The sequence below is a fragment of the Lepisma saccharinum genome, chromosome 17 (genome assembly GCF_977018435.1).
Source record: "Lepisma saccharinum chromosome 17, izLepSacc3.1, whole genome shotgun sequence".
Taxonomy (NCBI): Eukaryota; Metazoa; Arthropoda; class Insecta; order Zygentoma; family Lepismatidae; genus Lepisma; species Lepisma saccharinum.
This window is the reverse complement of record NC_139245.1, coordinates 26,310,877-26,331,402: the sequence shown is the minus strand read 5'-3', so window position 1 is coordinate 26,331,402 and position 20,526 is coordinate 26,310,877. Positions and strand designations below refer to the sequence as shown.

At 36.9% G+C, this 20,526-nt stretch overlaps 1 protein-coding gene across 1 annotated transcript in view; it reads right to left on the bottom strand.

Annotated features, from left to right (window-relative positions):
• The window catches only part of LOC146001338 (hydrocephalus-inducing protein homolog), a 230,199-nt gene that overhangs the window by 28,490 nt on the left and 181,183 nt on the right, over positions 1–20,526 (bottom strand). The window contains exons 60-68 of the mRNA XM_083138652.1: positions 18,116–18,234; positions 16,420–16,588; positions 14,589–14,808; positions 11,377–11,584; positions 8,878–9,102; positions 6,211–6,515; positions 3,150–3,309; positions 2,027–2,222; positions 375–602 (exon numbers count right to left, since the gene is read on the bottom strand). Of these exons, the coding sequence (XP_082994778.1) occupies positions 375–602; positions 2,027–2,222; positions 3,150–3,309; positions 6,211–6,515; positions 8,878–9,102; positions 11,377–11,584; positions 14,589–14,808; positions 16,420–16,588; positions 18,116–18,234 (1,830 nt within the window). The remainder of the gene's footprint in view (positions 1–374; positions 603–2,026; positions 2,223–3,149; positions 3,310–6,210; positions 6,516–8,877; positions 9,103–11,376; positions 11,585–14,588; positions 14,809–16,419; positions 16,589–18,115; positions 18,235–20,526) is intronic.

Genomic DNA, 20,526 nt, shown 5'->3' with positions numbered 1-20,526 from the left:
ACTGCTGTTGTTACTTCAGCGCCACATTGCACATGGTGGTGAAAAGTTGACCTACATTTTTCATCAGCATTCGCTTCCCGATGGTCTCCGTAGTCTATATACCAAGTTTCGGTGCATCAAACGGGCTCCAAAGAGATCTGAGTAGATTAACTTTAATTGTAGTACCCAGGATGTTCCAACATATTGATTGATATCATTTACTTTTTTCAGAAGTTATATCCTTCATTATCACTTATTGAATGCTGTTGTCCTATCTGGTCCTTTGTTATTACTATGTCCTGTGACTTGATTTGTCTAAATTGTTCTAGGGGGTTGAGACCACACGTGCTAGAAAAATATCATATAATACACTGGAAAAATAGAACAAATCATACCTTTAAAGCCACTTCAAAATCTTCGATCACTGTTCTGCGAAGAGGTATAAATGTCATCACTGTGTCATATTTATCATGGGAAATAACATGGCCTCTCTTCTCAGAAAATGATAGTTTGAAATTCTGCTTTTTCATAGCATCCTCATCAGCTTCCCACCGATAGTACAAAACATACTTCCCCAAGTTTGTAATACTGAAGGCAATTGAAACTGACTTCTTGGGGATTATCTGAAATTTGAATGGGTTATTTAGTCATTATGAATGAATACTTGAATTGTTAATAATATTGATTATTAGTGATTGTGAAGACTTGCATATATTTTAGATCTTTTCGGATTGTTGATTTAAGCACAGTCAATTTACACATATAAAACACTAATATTAAAAAAATCCCTTTTGTGGCTGTTATTGCTTTATTTATGTCTTTGTCAAGAAAAACACTTTGCTCTTGGTGAGGACAGATATGTATGTATTAAAATGACAAATAAGTAAAAAATATCAGTCACAAAAAGTGCTGTACATTTTCTACCCTACTTTTACATGAGATCTATTAGCTGGCAGTTGCTAATGATTATCAGGCAATACAAACACATTTGTAAAATAATTTAACTTTAAATTTATTACTCTGTAATACCTTTAACTTTAGGATGCAAAAAAATGCAGTTCTTGTAAAATGTGAAGAAAATATCATGCATGGAACAGACAAAAAATATCCTAGCCACATTAACTAAACACCAATTAAGGTCCACCCAATTTTTTTTTTTTTTTGTTTTATGAATAATAAAAAAAAACAATTAAAGGAGACATCACTAATAAGAGCCACTAAGGATGTGCTGAAGCCGATTACAGAGGTATGAAAATTGGCAGAAATTGACATATAGGCATTGGCAAAAATCCAATATATTTAAACTAGTACAAATAATACTAGAGTTTTTCCTTTTAATAAGTTTTATATTTTAGTTTTGTAAGATATATTGAAAATTAGGTTATGATTCTTCATCATTGTAGAGTATTTGTAAAATTATTGCAAACTATCATTCAAAGGATCAACCTACCTCAAAATCAGAAAAAGAACAGTACATTGCTGAACGAAATAGTCCACGTGAACAGGATCCGCTGTTGTATTGGGAAATTCAAAAATGAGTATCCAAACCAGTTAAATATTTGCATCGGTATCAGTTCCAAAAATTATCGGCGAGTACATTGGTTTCGGTAAATTTTCAGCTTCATGACATCCCTAACAGACACTGTGTAATATATCTAGTGGCAAAGAGGAAAATGAGCACAAAAGTCCACATGAAAGACAATTATGTTCCTACATTGAGCCATAGTGGAGGTAGTATGGTCAACAACATGCTCTGAGTGCCTTTACTATCCTAGGCACCAAATGATAAGAGGCAGTGGGGTGAGCCCTGCAGCTGCACATACAGCGATAAAGATGGAAAAAATATCTACCTGAGATCACCTGCCCTGAGATTTCAACCTGGGGTTGCTACATTGCAGCATAATAAGCACATCCCCTCACGATGTTGCCAATATTAACTAGAATTTTGATGAGGTTGAGTACTTAACTGTCATCAGACATCAATATGCATCCAGAATGTCTCTCACTGATAGTGCTGCTTTACATTACTACATTAAATTAAACTTACCACACCAAAGTTAACAGAATTAATGCCATAACTTATGAGTTCGGTTTTTTCCCCATGAATATTCTCATAAGATACCAGTGGATTCACAGCAAAGCACTCTGTCTGAACAGTCACAGTAAGTGGGTCAGCCATCCTTTTCACGAGGCATTTCGGTTTGAAAAAAAGCTCGCCTGGACGAGTAGGTGTAAACTTTATGCTGGAAAGAAATACACATATCATATTAGTAGGGTTGAGTCAATACCGATGGTGTAAATTTAAATTTCAAATTGGTCTATCCCTTTATAAAAAAAATTGACAACAAACCCATGTTTTTTCAATGTAGTACATGCTGTTACTTTCATTAAAGTTGAGATCGAGAATATGTGGAGTTAACTTTCACAATGCATGGAGTCAATAGCAATTGGATAGTCACAGCCTCAGACACCAGCTTGTACTCGGCTTTCAAATAGATCTTAGCTCCTTCCTTTTATACCAGGTGATCATAACTACATTTCCCCTATTTAAGAGCCCTTTGGAGACCATTTGAAGCAACGGATTGCGATGAAACTTGGTACAGGGGCTATGGAAACCATGGGGAAGCATAGGCTGATGAAAAAAATAGTTCAAATTTTCACCATCAGGTGGAAATGTGGTGCTGAAATAAGAACAACCAAAATTTGGACATCTATTTTCAGTTTATGTATCAGTACAGCAATGTTCAATATACCCACCATCAACGTGAATAACCCTTTGAACGAGTAAGATGTGACCAATGGTCACATGAAGCATTTCCTGGGATGTTTATTGTGCCCCAGATTTCAGCATGTTTCCACCTGGTGGTGAAAATTTGAACAATTTTTTTTCATAAGCATTTTTTGTCAGTATTCGCTTCCCTACTGTCTATATAGCCTCTACAAAGTTTCACTGCAATCCGGGCTCCAGTGAGGTCTGAGTAGGAGAACTTCAATTATGCCCACCTGGTATATGAACAAAGTAAAGCTTTGAACCTTTACCTTGCATATTACTTGCCCTGCCCATCTAAGCCTGATTCATTCCAATTATTTCTTCTTAAAAAGAGGATCAAAATAGTTAATGGAAGTCATAATTCAAAAACACTAAATATTACTACTATACATTGACTTACTTTACAACCTCATGATAATTTGGCTGCAGAACACCAGACATTGGCTGCACTTGTAAGTATGATAACTGAGCTTCTGTGTACAAAGATTCTTTAATAAATTTAAACTTCAAGGGAATAGCTTCATCATTGCTAATTACCACATCTTGACTTGATTGAATTCCTACAAAAAAAAAAAAAAACATATTGTATGTTTCCTATATGGTTGATTTTGTTAGTTTATTCTACTTCCCTTTTCTGCCACTTTAGCTAATCGGGAAGATGAGGATGAATGGTGATATGATGGGATGAATAGACAATCACAAATACATATGGACAGCACAGAACACAAGTCTCATGGAAGATTATACTAGCGATGGATGCAGATGCCAGAGCCTCGCAAGTCTGCAAAATGCAGTCCAGTTCACAAGGAAGTGAGGTTGATATATGGGTGTCTTGAGAAAGGGTCATCCATTACACACATTTTGTATACGGATGAGACATATTAAGTTGTATGTTATCTTATCAGTATCGTACATTGTGTATGAATTTATCAATAACATGACTGATAATTTTGCTGATCCAATATACCTATAAACAGTTCATTTTTGCACAGATATAAGTTATGTGTAAGTGTTGAAATTTACTCCACTCCACTGTGAACTTGAACAGAAATCTTAAAAGATAGTGAAAGTATATTAATGTCCAAAATTAAAGCAACAAACGGAAATTCTTTCCCGTGTGTCCACTTTACCACATAATATGATAAAGTGATAGTAATATTTATGATGTCATAGACAACTGGTTTAAGATAGACAATAAACTAACTTTAATGTGCTAGGATTCAGGAGTGCCCATCCCCACCAAGGTCAATGGTGCATCCCCCCCAAAATCATATCATTCGCGCCCATAAACCATATCGTAATCCCCACAAAATATTTAATTACGACAGTGTGTCTACCGAAAGTAACTTTTTCCTTAGCTATACTGAACATTATAATTGATCTGCCCCTCCTCCCTAAACAGGGGTGCCATCACTCAAGACCACCCCTAAAATTGTTCATCATAATCGAGAATATCACGTGGATCCCACTTAAAATGGTAGGTTCAGTCCCGATTAGGCTTAGAGTGCATAAATTGGACTTTAAACACCAAATCAATCAATGGAGAATATCAATTGTCTTGTAATGCAGATTTAGTATAAAAACTTCATATTCATTTCATTAAAGTGCCAAACACACATTGTAGCAACAAACTATTGCAAGCGAAGCGAGCAAGAAAATTTTTACATTCACTTCTTTGCAGGCTTTGAAGAATATTTATTTTATGGGGTGTCAATACTTCCTTAAAATACCGAGATATTTAGTATTTTCCTTTTCCAGCTTTTCCTTTGGCACATTCGGGGTCGAAAACGTGTGGATGCCTTATCGCTAAATACAGTCTGCAAAATGTAATGTTCGAAGTCTCTCTCCACTACAGAAATCCCTTGACAATCTAAGATTTAACACTTTATCAAGAGCTTTCTATCTCCCCTTTTAAACTTCATACTCAATCCTACCACCAAAATTTCCATGCCAATTTTAGACTTACTGTTAATATTGAAGAGTAGATATTGGCTCCTCCAAAAAAATAATTCTCATTCTCCACACCAGAATTTCCGCAACAGTCTAAGACAATAGCAATACACTAGAATTGGATATCCCCTTCAATTTAATGCTCAATCTCCCTCTAACTAAAGTACTCGCTATAATCTAAGACCTAGAGTTGGATACTGTTCCCCCCAAAGTTTAATTCAGAATCCCCCTCAGAACACACGTGTCAATATAGGCCTAATACATAGGAGTTCGATACCCCCCCCCCCCCCCCTTTTCGAAAATGCTCTAAACACTTTCATTTCTTCATCTAATGGATTAAATATGGTGCATTTAAGGTGTTAAATTTTTACATATGTTTTGGAAAAAATATAAATGTTGAATTTTATATTATTTTGAAGGGAAAAATCCCCCCCCCCCCCAAATCTCGATGGCGCAACCTGCACCATAAAACCCCCTGTGGGCACCCCTGCCAGGATTTATCAACAAAAAAAATCATTATAGCAACAGGTTAAACTTGGCAAATTTATCAACAAAAAAATCACACGAGGAAAGGATTTCTGTTTGTTGCTTTAATTTTGGACACTAGTGTATTTTTCAATATGGATAAATTTATTTGTACATATTATACTCTTGTTTGAAAAATAATTAAAAAAATATTAGGGCATAAATTGTGACTTTTTATTGCAAATATTTACATTTTGGTGTATATCTTATTCATATTTGAAGAATAAAAATAAATAAGAAGAATAAATCCTAAAATTTTAATTTATTTATGTGTTTCATTATTTCTACTTGTAATTATGTAATTGTGTTTAGTAGTTTTGAATTTGATCATTCATTTCTTGCTCCTTTGAACATTCGAGTGCACTATTTCAGTGTTTACTGACAAGGACAATTTACAGCAGCTGTGTCGAGTTAGATTGTGTTGTGCAAGAAGCTTGCATTCAACATGTGTTACAGCTGGCTAAGCTTGTGGTCGAGCCACTGTATAGCAGTGCAAATATATTACCATGGAGACACATTCGAACTCGGGACCCCTGGCATCATGGTGCACTGTGCTAACCAGTCCACCACGGAGGTCAGCAGACTGTTCAAGAAATACAGGGTGTTCCCAAAGCCTGGCACCATAATGAAAGCGAAAGAATGGCAATGGAGCATAGTGTGTTTATTGTAATCTAAAGGCTTCTTATGTTCCAAAGGTCAAGTATTACAGCGACAGATGTTCAAATAAATGTCCCTAATGGTCATGAGTCTTGCACACATGGATATGAGCCTACAGCTGCACTGTGCACAGTATGCAAGAACACAACACATTATTGAACAATAATGCATTACAATACATACATTTCATCCATGTTCCTTTTCTCAGATAAAATTAGTCAAATCCAATTTATAAATTTATTTTACAATGTAACACCCTTCTCCCTGTGAGATGAGACTTTTGAGACACCCTGTATATTAACAAAAAGTGGAGCAAAAACAAAACATACCTTCGAAAACAGGTCTCAAATTAACATGGCTCTTATTGAAATACACAGCAGGTTCCTTCACAAGGCCTACAAGCAGAAAAGGCACTTCCACTTTATATTCAGGAATCACGAACCTCCAGAAGGATTCGTAAGTGCCAATGCTCTGAGATAGAAAGGAGAATGCCATGTCGGTCTTCTTCCCACTTTCCACAACACCTTCCACAGTGCAGCAAGAGAACGGGCACACTTCGTCTGCCTTCACATGATCCATGTTCTCCCACAGGAAATGGTAAATGTCTTCTGTCGGATTGATCACACAAAACTTCCTTTTAAAGAGATTCAAAAAAATTTTTTCTAAAAATATATAAAAATGAAGGGCTCTTACAATAGCTACAGTAAATTAGATCTACATGGAAAATGTAGTAATTAATATAAGATGAAACCAATACCCATGCAATGCATATTTTATTTTTGATGGAAACACGAAATCGAATTTGTTCATGCAGTGTTCATTTTAGGTGATTTCAAAAGACAAATAGTGCAATTTTCCTACCACATTTTGTTACTGAATGGTGTAGATTTACATGCAAAATCCAAAATAAAGTCTATTTTTCTTTCTAATTTGGTTATTTTATGTCACTTTTCTACCTTTTGGGTTGGAACACTTTCCTCAATCTGGATCATACTGGCTTATGCAAAAATAAACATCTTTAAAAAGGCATTCTGGTTTAGATGCCAGAAAATACCAGTGATGGGACTTGTTGCACTGAGTACGTATCTGCCAACAAAACACTGCTTGACTGACCCTGGTATTCAAAGGGTTGTGTGTGCTACAGAGTTAGTCAGTTAAAGAGGAGGTAAAAAAATGATACCAGCATTTTCCTTTTGAATTCCATCACCAATACCAACTGACACTTTTCCAGAGCCCGAATTGCTCATGTAGTCTTCATGATGTCTTGTGACTTCTTTTTGCAGAGTCCTAATATTCCTAGAAATTATGTCAAATTTACAATGTACATTTATTTTACAGTATTTTGTGGAGAAATGGATTTTGTCATTCAATGACAACAATTTTAATATTGTTGTTATGTCAAAATGTGACTACATGTATATTTTGAACCAAAACTCTGATAGGTTGATTTGGTGCAGTTCAAATGAAAAGCTCACATATCTACGAGGGTGGTTTGGAAAGTTCTCGGAATGGAATAGAAAGAAACGACTTACAACAGTGATTTTTTTTTGATTTTTCAATGTACTCTCCCTGTACACTAATGCACTTGGTCCAGTGATGTTCCAATGCCTTGATCCCATCTCGAAAATTAGATTCCTCCAGGCCTGTGAAATACGTGTCAACTTTGGCTATTAGTTCTTCCTTTGAAGAGAATCTCTGTCCACCGAGGAAACTTTTGAGTTTGGGGAAAAGATGGAAGTCTTGAGGGAGCCGAATAAGGTGGATGTGGCAAAAAATCGTAATCAAGTTCATGAATTTTTGCCATGGCAACGACACTTGTGTGAGGGCGCGCATTGTCCTGATGCAAGATGATTTTCTTTCTTGCCAAACCTGGCCTCTTTTCCCGTATCTTATGCTTTAGTTGGTCGAGGAGATTAGCGTAGTATTGTCCCGTAATTGTTTGACCAGTGGGAAGATAATCAATCAACAGAATCCCTTTCGCATCCCAAAACACTGACGCCATTACCTTTCCGGCTGACCGTATTGCCTTTGCTTTCTTTGGTGGTGGTGAATCAACATGTTTCCACTGCTTTGACTGTTGTTTTGTCTCTGGGGTATAGTAGTGGACCCACGTTTCATCTGTCGTCACAAACCGGCGCAAAAAATCTGTTTGGTTTCTCTTAGAACGAGTCAAACATTGTTCGGAAATGTCCACTCTGATGCGTTTATGGTCCTGTGTTAAAAGTCACGGCACCCATCTTGCAGATAATTTTCTCATATCCAATTCAACTGTTAAAATGTGATACGCCCGTTCGGATGACATTCCTATAGCTTCAGCAATTTCATGCACTTTCAGTCAGCGATCCTCCATGACCAATTTATGCACTTTTTCAATAATTTCTGGGGTAGTAGCACATTTTGGGCGACCACTACGTGGTCATCTTCTAAGCTGTCCCGATCAAATTTAAAAACTCGTTTGTCCACTTTGCAACAGTTGAATATGAAGGAGCAGAGTCCCCCAGTGTGTTCAGAAAATCGGCATGAATTTCCTTTGCTTTCATACCTTTCTTTACGAAGTACTTAATCACCGCTCAAATCTCGATTTTTCCATCTTCACAAAGCACTGCACGGGAACAACTACAAAGTGACGTCCGCACCACAGATCTCTACCCAGAACACTGACGTGCCACGTGTTTATTAATAAAGGATGGCCTATTACTATGCGGGAACCTCGTTGTCCTAGCATTGACATCTGGTGGTGATTCCGAGAACTTTTCAAACCACCCTCGTATTCTAGCCAAATTTAAATTGTTACAATGTTCAAGTATTGGTGTGTGTATCAGTGGGAATTAGTAGGGGAGAACATGCATACATGACTGCACTTATAATTTCACATGCACTTTTTATGCCTCATTAATGTTACTCACATTTAACGTTCATAACTTTGTTAGTATACAAAAAGAGAATTAATGCAATTCAATTTCTTTGATTGTTAATTTCCTTTAGTAAATCCTTACTTTGTGGTAGTGACTCCAATCCCAACAACTTTCATCTCTATAACCTTGGTCTGGGGATCGAGTGGTACACCAGGACTGGTTCCCTTTGGGCCAGGTAAGCTGGCATTCCTCCTTCCACTTGTTAAGTAGTCAGACTCATCAACATTAAAATGGCAGTAGGGAAGAAGACCCCGTGCTCTAATGCTCATTTGTAGGTTCCTATCTTCAGGGGATAGGTTCTCAATACTGAAAAGATACCAGACCAGAATTAGTCACTTTTTTCTTTATGCATATTTCATACACAGTTTGTGTTATTCGCAACCATCGACACAAGGGCATATTTGTTAATTGGGTAAGTTCAATGGCAAAGTACAAGTGACAGCTTCAAGTTTGAGTGAAGATGAGCAAGGATGTTCCGTGACAACCATTTTTAAAGCTACAATCACAAAGAGTAGGTGATGATAAACAACTGAATGCATAAAAGTAAAACACTAATCATGCCATTCTCAGGTGAACAGGAGGCTTTTGGTGTCCTGCAATTTGTTAAAACTACAGCGCAATGTGGAGTTATGTTAAAGGTTGTGTTTACATGTCTCCTTTACCAACAGATTTACCAGAAGAATCATGGGTGGAGCTGCTACCATCAAAGTTGAAATGTTGGAATGTGTGTGGCAGAAGCAAGATTACAGGACTGATGTCTGTCCAGTCAACAAAGCAGACACATCAAACTTTTGTATGGTAGGTTAAAAACTTCAATATTTATTCTCTTCACTGAGTTGACCCTTGAGCTACCAATTTCCGAGATCAAGAGGGACTTATGAAACACTCTGTATATGTTTGTTTGTGTGTTTCAATTGTTTCAGTACAGAATGTGGAATAGCCATGACTTTCAAGAATTAAACGAAAAATCTAAATAAATGTTGAACGCAAAATGAACTAGAGATTTGATTGAGTATGTGCACTTGTGTCTATTTGTTAAAATGGCATATCAGGTGGACGTAAGTTTGATGAGATATAATTGGCCTAAGTCAATGGAGAAAAAATGAACAGTAGTTGTGTATAACTACTCCAGGCCTTGATATAATCTATACAAGCCTTCATGATGCTAACATGTTTGTTTACAACAGGAAGTTCAATAGCAGTCCCACTCTTTTCAGAAAACTAATTCCCAAATTTTTAACTATTTATATTTTTCACATTTGAACACCTGTTTAATCAAATTATGTAAAATTCATATCCACAGCATATGTGCAACAATCATATTTATTATTCCATGACTTTCTTAATCATAAGTCTATTTGTCTCACTTTTACAGGATTATCAGATTAGAAGAATACTGAATAGAAAAGAATACAATAATAGTTAGTAATGTTCATTGCATGCTCATGCACTACAGTACAGCAATGCTAGCAGTGCTGGCCCACAGCATAACAGTTACAAAATTACTTCTTTAACTTTTGGTCTTTCATTATTTCTTCCCTGTTACCTCAAAAGAATCAATCTCTTTCTGTGTGAGAGTGTTGTGAAATCTGAAGTGGACATCCAACTCCAGATATTCCTGAATTGTGCCATCGGAGCAGGGCTTCAAATGTAACCAACTTTCAAACTACAGGAAGTTTGAATGGTTCTGTGGAAATCATAAGCTTCAAAAACTTTAGTGTTGGCATTGTTTACTATTTTCTACGGAAAGAACAACGTGGTGTCAAAGTGGATTTGTGAATAGGTACTGCAATATGTTAAAATCGTGAAAATTGTTTCAATCATCCACGATCGTCTGCTAACATATGAAAACAGACCAAATGAAGTTTGAATAAATGTACAACTGCACCAGGACATTCATATTTTCCCTTAGAGATGTTAAGGAAACAGTATCAGGTAGAGTGCTATTTTTTAAAGTATAATGTACCATGTAGAAGCAATGAATTCTTGGTTTTCTTAATTTCTCGGTATCTGCTTCCCCACCGGAAAATGTCACCGCACGCCACTGGTTCATTGGTTTTATAAACTTCTTTCTTGACAAATGTGATGACTGGGTACAATGGGATTGAAAGACCTAGTACACCTTAAGTGTCAATTAAGAAAATGTATTAAGGATTCAACACCAAAGTGACAGAAATCTGCATTAGAAGTCTTAACTATAGAAGACATTTGATTTAGTAACTTTGTTTTAAAGATTTACTATGAGCTGGCAACTGTGACCAGGCAGTAGTCTGTTTTTTTTTCCTCTGCAAGATGCTGTGACATATGTACATTTATAATCGGCCAAGTAATGCCAATCTGCTGTTCTTCATGCATGTATAGCTTTCTTGTTATTTCTATTTTGTTCAACTGTTTGAAATGTTTGTTACTTTGTTAATAAATAATTCAACATTAACTTATTTAGTTATTATTTTCTTGTATTGTTTAAGTTGTGTAGGTCAGTAATCTTCCGTGCAAGACACAAATTACGTGTTCCAGAAGCCTTCTAATGCTTTATAATTGCCAATATCTTCAATACCTTACATTGTGAATAAAACTTACCAGGCAACCAACTTTCCTCTGTACTCAAGAACATCTAATGGATAGAAAGCAACATCAATCTTACTGCTTTTTCCTGGGGATATGGAACCCTTCAAGGGACTCACGGTGAAGGGCATGTAATCATTCTCTGTCCAAGCAAACTGACCAGCTTCCAATCCTTCCATTTCTTTCATTACCTGATCTGATTCTACACTGCTTTCAGCAACACCTGTAATAACATCATATCTTCAAGAGAAGATTTTAGTTTCTATGCTTCCTACTCACATCTATTCATTTTCTTTCTCTAATAATCAGAATACAAAAACCAAAGAAAATGGGTCTTTTAGTGATAGTGTAGAAAGTTCTTAGGAATGGGGAAATAATTGGCACTTTATTCATAGGTATTTAATTTTCCTGACTTTTTATAAATTTTTCAGGCCAGTACTCTGACCAGTTTTTTGCTTTAAAAATATTCCTAGGTTCTCATATGAAATAACAAGAAATAAATAAGTAAAAATATATAGCTTATTGCTAGGGATGGACGATATCGGAAATTAGGTATCGCGATATATCGTCACAGACGATACAATATTGTTTCCATATCGTGATATCGGCAATATATCATCTCCATGATATTGGGTTGGTGCGAATGAAATGTCCGGCCCAGGTGCGTCATTGCCAAAGGCCAAAAAAATCAAAACTACAATACCTGGTTAATCAAAATAGTCGCCGTCTGCAGCCACACACTTTTGTCATCGCTCAGCCAACAATTGGATTCCATGGCGAAAGAAGTCTGGAGTCTGCGGCGCAAAGATCTCCTCAACGGCATGTTGCACCGCCCGATCATTAGCAAAGGTCTTCCCTGTCAGGAAGTGATCGAGATGCCGGAAGTGATGCTGGTGCAAGGTGCGGTTAACAGTTTCCGAAGACATATTTAGATGATTCGCCATCTGTCTTTGGGTTGGTGGATTCTCTTGCATGGCCATTCTGAGAAGTTTCGCCTGCATACTGGTGGTGGCTTGTGTGCACGGCCGTATTCTCGTCTCCTTTGTTGGAGAACCGAACGCTGGGGCCATGCAATCCTTATACTTGCCGATCATATTCTTGAATAAAGTCAAACTAACGTCACAATCCTTGCTCTTACACTACTTCCTGATCATTGACACACTGAACTTTGCATCATAAAGGGCTACAACATAACCCTCCCAAAAGCGACTCAGTTTTGGCAGGATTTTCGGCCCAGTGAGAAAACACAAGCACTCTTTTATAGCTCACACACTACACTGACAGACGTGCCCGACCAAGGTTGGGCAAGTTCATTCTGAGCGCAGGGGGAAGGAATCGCGTTTGGTCAAACATACGCTGAACAGCCTCTGTAGTGGACTAAAAAATAAACTCAAACTAACAAACAAATAGCCACGCTTATGTAATCAAAAATAAGGTTTTGGTGCTATCATCAAATGATAATCTCCCAGTTTGGTGCCCCCTTCACGAGGGCGGCAACCCCAGTCAGTCGCTCGGCCCTTAATCTGCCCTGTGGAAGTCCAGGAGGACACAAAAAAGAAAATGTATATTCACCACTGCTATAACTGTGAGCCGATCACATTCTTGAATAAAGTCAAACTAACATCACAATCCTTGCTCTTACACTACTTCCTGATCATTGACACACTGAATTTTGCATCATAAAGGGCTACAACATAACCCTCCCAAAAGCGACTCAGTTTTGGCAGCATTTTCAGCCAAGCGAGATAACGCAAACATTTGGAAAAGTTATACAACGTACTCCTCCCAAAAGCAGCTGTTTGGGCAGAATTTTCGGCCCAGTGAGAAAACACAACCACTCTTTTACAGCTCACAACACTACACTGACAAACATGCCCAGCCAAGGTTGGGTGAGTTCATTCTGAGTGCAGGGGGAAGAAATCACGTTTGGTCAAATATACGCTGAACAGCCTCTGTATATGCACAGTAAGGCTAATGGGGACTGGACCTACAGTTTAAAGTGAAATCCAGACCACTATGTGCCTCCACCTAGTGCGTTGCTAAAAATTTGAATTAATTAATACATTATACAGTATATAAACTGACAATTCACAAAAAAGCAATATCAATATCAAAAGCAATGTAAATATAGTAGGATATCATTCTGTACTACAATATGTAAATTACTATATGGCCTTCATGTTTAAATGTTATCATTAAAATATACATTTCATACTTTTTTTATTTTAAAAATACCTTCTCTATCAGTGGCATAACCACAGGGTTGCAGGAGACATTGTCCTCCAACCTTTGGCGGAAATCAAATGTAGAGGGGGCAAGGGGGGTCAAACATCGAAGTAGAACAAAAAGCAAGACTAAAGTACAATCTAAGAGTAGCAGGTCAAAATGATACTCAAGATGAAATTAGTTTTTCCCTATTTCTTTCATTTTTCTTCCAGACGGCCAAGGGCACCTGCAGGGGGGCAAAGAGGGGCAATTGCCTCTAGTCGATTTCAAATTTTGTACAAATAAAAAATTATATGTCATAAAATTTTCTTGCTCGTTTCGCTCGCAATACCTGCTTTTCTTATAGTCTCAAGTTCAGAGCCGTAGCTAGAGGGTGGCGAGAGTCGGATCTGGGAGCCGAACGATCTAAATGAACAAAAATGTAAGAGAGAATCCCATTGCTCTTCTGTGTGTGGGACTGGTGCAGTCTAAGGCGTCATTCTTTGGGCTCTGGCTACAGGACGTATGCAGATTCGAGTCTCCTGGAGGAAGCGTAACAACTTTTCTCTTGAGACTTTGAGCCTCCCCGATGGCATAGTGGTAGCATCATCACCTTGTAATCAAGGGGTCCCGGGTTCGATACCAGGTGGAAAAACATAGTGTTTCAGATCCCACTTTAAACTGTAGGTCCAGTCCCGATTAGCCTTACTGTGCATAAAGTGGACTGGAAACACCAACTCAATCAATCAATCAATCTCTTGAAATTTCGGCCTGTGGCCACCCACCATCATGAGGAAATTGGGGAGCTACGAATGAGTAGCGTAACCTGGTCATGAAAACCTACAAAAACGACTGAGGGTTCCTCGTGCTGACCACACTGGTTGGATGATCTCCCATCTTCGCTGAGGCATGTGGGAGTGAGGTAGGCAGGCTATAGCCCTAACGGACTATTGTGCCACAGGTTAAGGTTAAATGGATTAAGTTTTAAATTCAACTCAAAGTAGCTAGTAAATCTTGCATACCTGATTGTAATTTACCCCTGATTTTCTTCTTTGACTTTTCTCCTTTCTTTGGTACATCTTTCACTGTGCTAGGAACATCTGAAGAAGCAGGATATCTTGATTCTTCTTGTGATGATGTACTCTCAGAGGATACAGGAGTGTAAGAATCCACAATAAGTTCTAGCCTAAAATTTAGGGGAACACGCCCTATATTTTGTAGCTTAAATTGATATATTCTGTTCTGAAAGAAAAATGCATAACTAAATTAAAATTTAATACAAACATTGTAAACCAAGGGAATAAAGTAGTGTGAAAAGCTCTTATGAAAAAAATATTCAAACAATGTAACACATAAATTAGACAAAAACTCAATATGCTGACCAAGGCAGAATTTATTTTATTTTAAAACATAAACTAAACATTACGTTTCAACCTTCAGAGTCTGAAGAAGACCTTGCTAGAATGTTGAAACGTAACGTTTAGTTTATGTTTTAACATAAAATAACTTCTGCCTTGATCAGCATATTGAGTTTTTGGTTATCATGGAAACAAGGCTTAATGGTGTTAACATAAATTAGCTTCAACCTACAATGAATACAATCAAATTAACAGGTAAATCCAGGAGTAAAATGCAAAAATGAAGAGTGATGAGTTATTTTTGTATTCCATCACTACATTAAAAATTTCTTGTTTACAGCTGCAAATTTTACGAATAGAGTGATATGAAATTTTTACAGATACCAAAAAAAGTTACCAAAATTCTACTGATCTGACAAAATTGCAAATGTTTCATGAAGAATATGAATCGTTAATCTTCTGCACAGGAAATTTTGAAAATTGTAAGTAACAGATGAATTGTCTGAGGTAAGTGAATCATGTGAAAAAACAATTAGAGGTTCTAGGGAGTCAAACATTGTTCTTAAAGGATGTGATATACAAGCTTCTGAAGCATACTGAATGATTGAGTTTTGTTATTTAGCATGTTTTTTTGCCCCTTTTGGCTAATCATGATGATGAGAATGGGTGATGATATGCTGAAATTGACAAGGGACTCTCACAAAGGACACCCATGCCGAGGACAGGATTTGAACCCAGGACTAATAGCATCATAGCATGCTGTGATAACTACTCTTTTATTGAGGTTGACTTCAGTAGCATATATATGATGCCTTTCTTTATTTACTTTCAACATAGTGAATTTTATGTTTGGTATGAAGTATTAAGGAAACAAATATGTTTTCATACATTTACATTTACCAACTATCAATATTACACATTTCAGAGTTGGTTTTACATCTAATTTATGCAAAAAGAGGCTAATCAGGATTGGTTTGTTTGAGTTGTTGTTTTAAGACAACTTTATGCACAGATGGGCTAATCGGGAATGGACCTACATTTTAAAGTAGGATCCAAACCACTGAGCAATGTGCTTCCACCAGGTATCAAACCCAGGATCCCTTGATTACAAGGTGATGATGTTACCTCTATGCCATCGAGGAGGCCTTAATCAGGATTGGACCTACAGTTTAAGGGGGAATCTGAATCACTATGCAATGTGCCAATGGGTGTTAGATTGCATACGTGTATTAAATAGTAGATATGCAAGATTTTTCTTAATTGCAAAACCCAACTTCACTCTTGTTCTCACACAAGTACCTGCCTGATGGCATAGTGGTAATGCCATCACATTGTAATCAAGGGTCCTGCTTTCAGTACCTGGTGAAGGCACAGTGGTTTGGATCTCACTTTAAACTGTAGCTTCAGTCCCAATTAGCCTTTCAGTGCATACAGTGGACTTAAAAACAAACTCAAACAACCTCATGTTCACACATATGTAGATCCTCAATTGTACCTCAAACATCAAAGTGTCCTTGAAGAAAATCTCAGTCACGGAGCAGGAATAGCGTGTATAATCAGCAACAGCTGAAATGAAAAATGGTATATCTCTTGATGATCCAACCACCACTTCACATTCCGGTTCATCCTCCATTTCTTCCACTTTCTTCTTTTTGGGCTGTCCTCTGCAAGCAAGTAAATACATATTATATATTAGTTATTGTATTTCACTTTCTATCTCTTTAGGTCGATATCTTACCCAATATATCTTGCATTTAGCATATTTTGCTAATCATTGCCTCAAAGAGGTCAGTGTAAATCAATAAAATGAACTGTAATAAAAAATACTGTAATATTTCAGGTTAATAATATTTCATACCAGAATATTAATTAAATTACTGCATTGTAAGATTCAATAGAAAAACAATCAAATAATTATTTTTTTTAAGGGAAGATGTACAATTTCACATAAAGCAGTAAATTACATAAATATTATTGAATTGCAGATGAAATTAAACATATTTTCAGTACCTCGCGTATTTCTTATGTGGAGAGAAAACATATTGAATATTTTCAAGTGCAGATTTTGAAAATACAACTGGATCCTGACTGATGTATGCGAAGTTACTGCCTAACTCTTGCAGTGAAAGTTACTGTTCCAACTTTTACTTTCCACTTTCACTATTACAAACTTATTTCTTCATTTCTGATTATATACTTTGCACTAGGGATGGGACCGATTAATCAGTACTCTATCGGTATCGGCCGATATAGGCATATCGGTGTATCGGTTTATCGGTAAAATTACCGATTATTTTACCGATCTGATATATCGATAAATATCTTATAATTTAGTGCAAAATTCTGCCATTTTCTTGTAACTTTTATGGATAATCTCGATGCCCTACTTTTTAAAAAAGTAATTGTCTAAATATTCAACTTCTTTTGCACTGCAGTCACCTCGAAACACATATTTATTAAGGAGATTAATGAACATTTCAGGTTCTTCATGGACCAATTCTAATTTTATATCGGATCGGTAGAATATCGGTTATCGGTATCGGTAAATTTTATATCGGGACTTTATCGGTATCGGCCAAAATTTCATATCGGCCCATCCCTACTTTGCACAATCATCCTGAGTACTATATTCTTAAAGATAACAGACATCCTCTTTTTCCATGTGTGTCCTGTATTTTAATCTCATGTCTAGTGTCCAGGAGGAATTTGTAAAAAAAATCGTAATTGTTCTATATCATGTAGCAAGGGATTCCCATACAGTTGGAGGATGAACAATTGGAGAGCAATGTCCATGGATTGGGACCATTGTCAAAGATTTATTGTGGAGGCTAATTTGCATCAAGAAAATGTATCTTTCATGCGGAGAAACAGAAAATAACAGATAAAATAATGATCTTCTGAGAATATTAATTACGCTGCAACGTGGTACATGGAAAGCACTACATAGTGCATATTTCTATCTCTCTCTCTCTTATCTGAAAAAGATATTCCAATTGATGATGCCAAGTGCTATCTGTGGTGTCACTTTCACATCATTTGATAACATCTGAATGATGCAATTGGCCCTACATTTTGAGACAGTGTGTCCTAGTTTTTGTATAAAGTGATGTGGTAACCCTACATAATCAACACAGACAAACATTAGTACATTTGCATCTATTTACCTATTTTATTATTTTATTCATGCTTACCCTTCTTCACTGCCCTCCTCTGTTACCCACTTAGTCACTGTCTGTCTTGAATCCCAATCTGAAGGAGGAGCAGCATCCTCAGGATAAACAATCTTTACCACTTCACAAGGCATAGGAGCCTAGAAGAAAAATCCCATTTCATTGTATTAACAGTAACAAATAAAAACTTAATCAACAAACATTATAAGAATGTAAGGATATGAGAAATTAATTGCTAGGAAGTTAGTATCAGTCCAAAATAATACGTTGAGGTATCATTTTAAATGCTAAACTTTACAGATGTGATATTTCTAGGAGACGAAATGACAGAAGGCTGTGAAATTGGAAGAGGAGTACGACAAGGATGCTGCCTATCGCCTACTTTGTTTAATATCTATTTAGAAGATATAGTGAAAACTTGTTTCCAGGGCACAGGAGGTGTCAAATTGGGAGGAAGAAGAATAAACTGCATAAGATTTGCTGATGACATGGCATTATTCGCTGAGGATGAAATAACCATAAATAGTATGTTAGAAGAGTTAAACAGCAGATGTGAGCAGTATGGAATGAAGATTAATGTAAAGAAGACAAAGGCAATGGTTATAGGACGGAAACCAAGGAATATTAATGTGAGAGCAAACAGTGAAAGAATCCAGCAAGTGGATAGCTTCAAGTACCTCGGATGCACTATAAGCAGTGACATGAGCTGCAACCAAGAAGTGAAAATGAGAATCGCAATAGCAAAAGAAGCTTTCAATAGAAGAAAAAATGTTTTTTGTGGACACATGGACATAGGTCTAAGGAAGAGATTAGTGAAATGTTTTGTGTGGAGTGTAGCACTATATGGTGCAGAAACCTGGACGTTGAGAAGAAATGAAGAGAAACGACTCGAAGCTTTTGAAATGTGGACATGGCGAAAAATGGAGCGTGTAAAATGGACAGACAAGGTAAGAAACGAAGCCGTACTGAAAAGAGTTGGTGAAAAAAGATCCATACTGGAGACCATCAAGAAGAGGAAAAGAAACTGGTTAGGACACTGTCTAAGAAGAAACTGCCTGCTGAGAGATGCCTTGGAGGGAATGGTTGAAGGAAGAAAAGTCCGTGGAAGAAAGAGATATCAGCTTGTGGATGATATTAAATTAACTGGGTCGTATGCTATTACGAAGCGTAAGGCAGAGAACAGGGAAAGCTGGAGATTGCAGTGAAAAACCTGCCAATTAGGCAGAAAACAATGAATGAATGAATGAATGAATGAAATTTTGAGATTCTCATGTGAAATTGCAAGTGTTCCTGAAAGAACATGAATGGTTCTTTCCTTAATTAATATATGAAACTAGGCGACTGCAAATACATTCGAAAAAACTGTATTTAGGTATTTAATTTACAAAACCAGAGCATAACATTTATACCTTTCTATTCTTAAAAATAACAACATTCCAAAATTTTACACTAAAGTACAGGCTTCCATCTCTAATATATATTATATAAAATGCTTCCACATTCCTGTTGAACTCTAATGGAACTGCTGGTACTCCCATTTCACTTTGCAAATATAGCATTTTTTAGGTTTGTCGCGTGTTACTCACAAATCCAGAATATAAAAAAGGAAAGTTAAAAATTGTACTTACGTATGTGAGTATAGTGCTCTTATTGTAGAACGACGTTTCAGAGATTGACTATCTCTTTCCTCAGGTTCGTATAAAAAAACAAAAACTAAGTACTTGGCATAGTACTGTGTCAGAAATGTAATATGAGGATTGTGGTTAAGGGTTGGTTAGGGTACATTTAAAATATTAAGTTTTTGCTATTACAAGTACGTAAAAACCAAGTCGTTCCCTAAAAAAACTCATGTAGTAGACCTATTCACAGGTAAAAAAGTTAAAAAAGTTAAAAATCTAAAAAACCTGCATAAATCTCAATGCAACCTGCAGGTTTGGCCTTTCCTACCCAACTGTGCTTATCTATCCACATGAAGGTCAATTCTCCACGAATGTTTCCCCTCCCCCTAATTTTCTCGTTTCCCCTTATTACGTCATAAATCCAACGTGAATTCACGTTCCTCTCTTGCAGCTTGCATAACTTCCGGAGTGACGTGGAAACCGATATTGGGTTTAATCTTCCAGGCTTTATCCCATTTATTGAGGAAATTGATCCACCCTTCTTCCAAATTTCCTTCGTCCCTATTAAGATTATTCTTCCCCCCCCTACAAATACTCGCTGTTTCATACACGTTTCTTCCTAATTTCCTCCCCTCTTTTCTGATTATCTCTTTTTTTGCGATTCCATGCCCACTTTCCAAAATGTGTTCTGAGAGACCCGTTTTGGGAACTTTTTCCTTTATGTCCTTTTCATGCTCGCTCCATCTTTTACCCATATTTCGGCCCGTCTGTCCTATGTACTCCTTCCCGCATTGGCATTCTATTCGATAAACC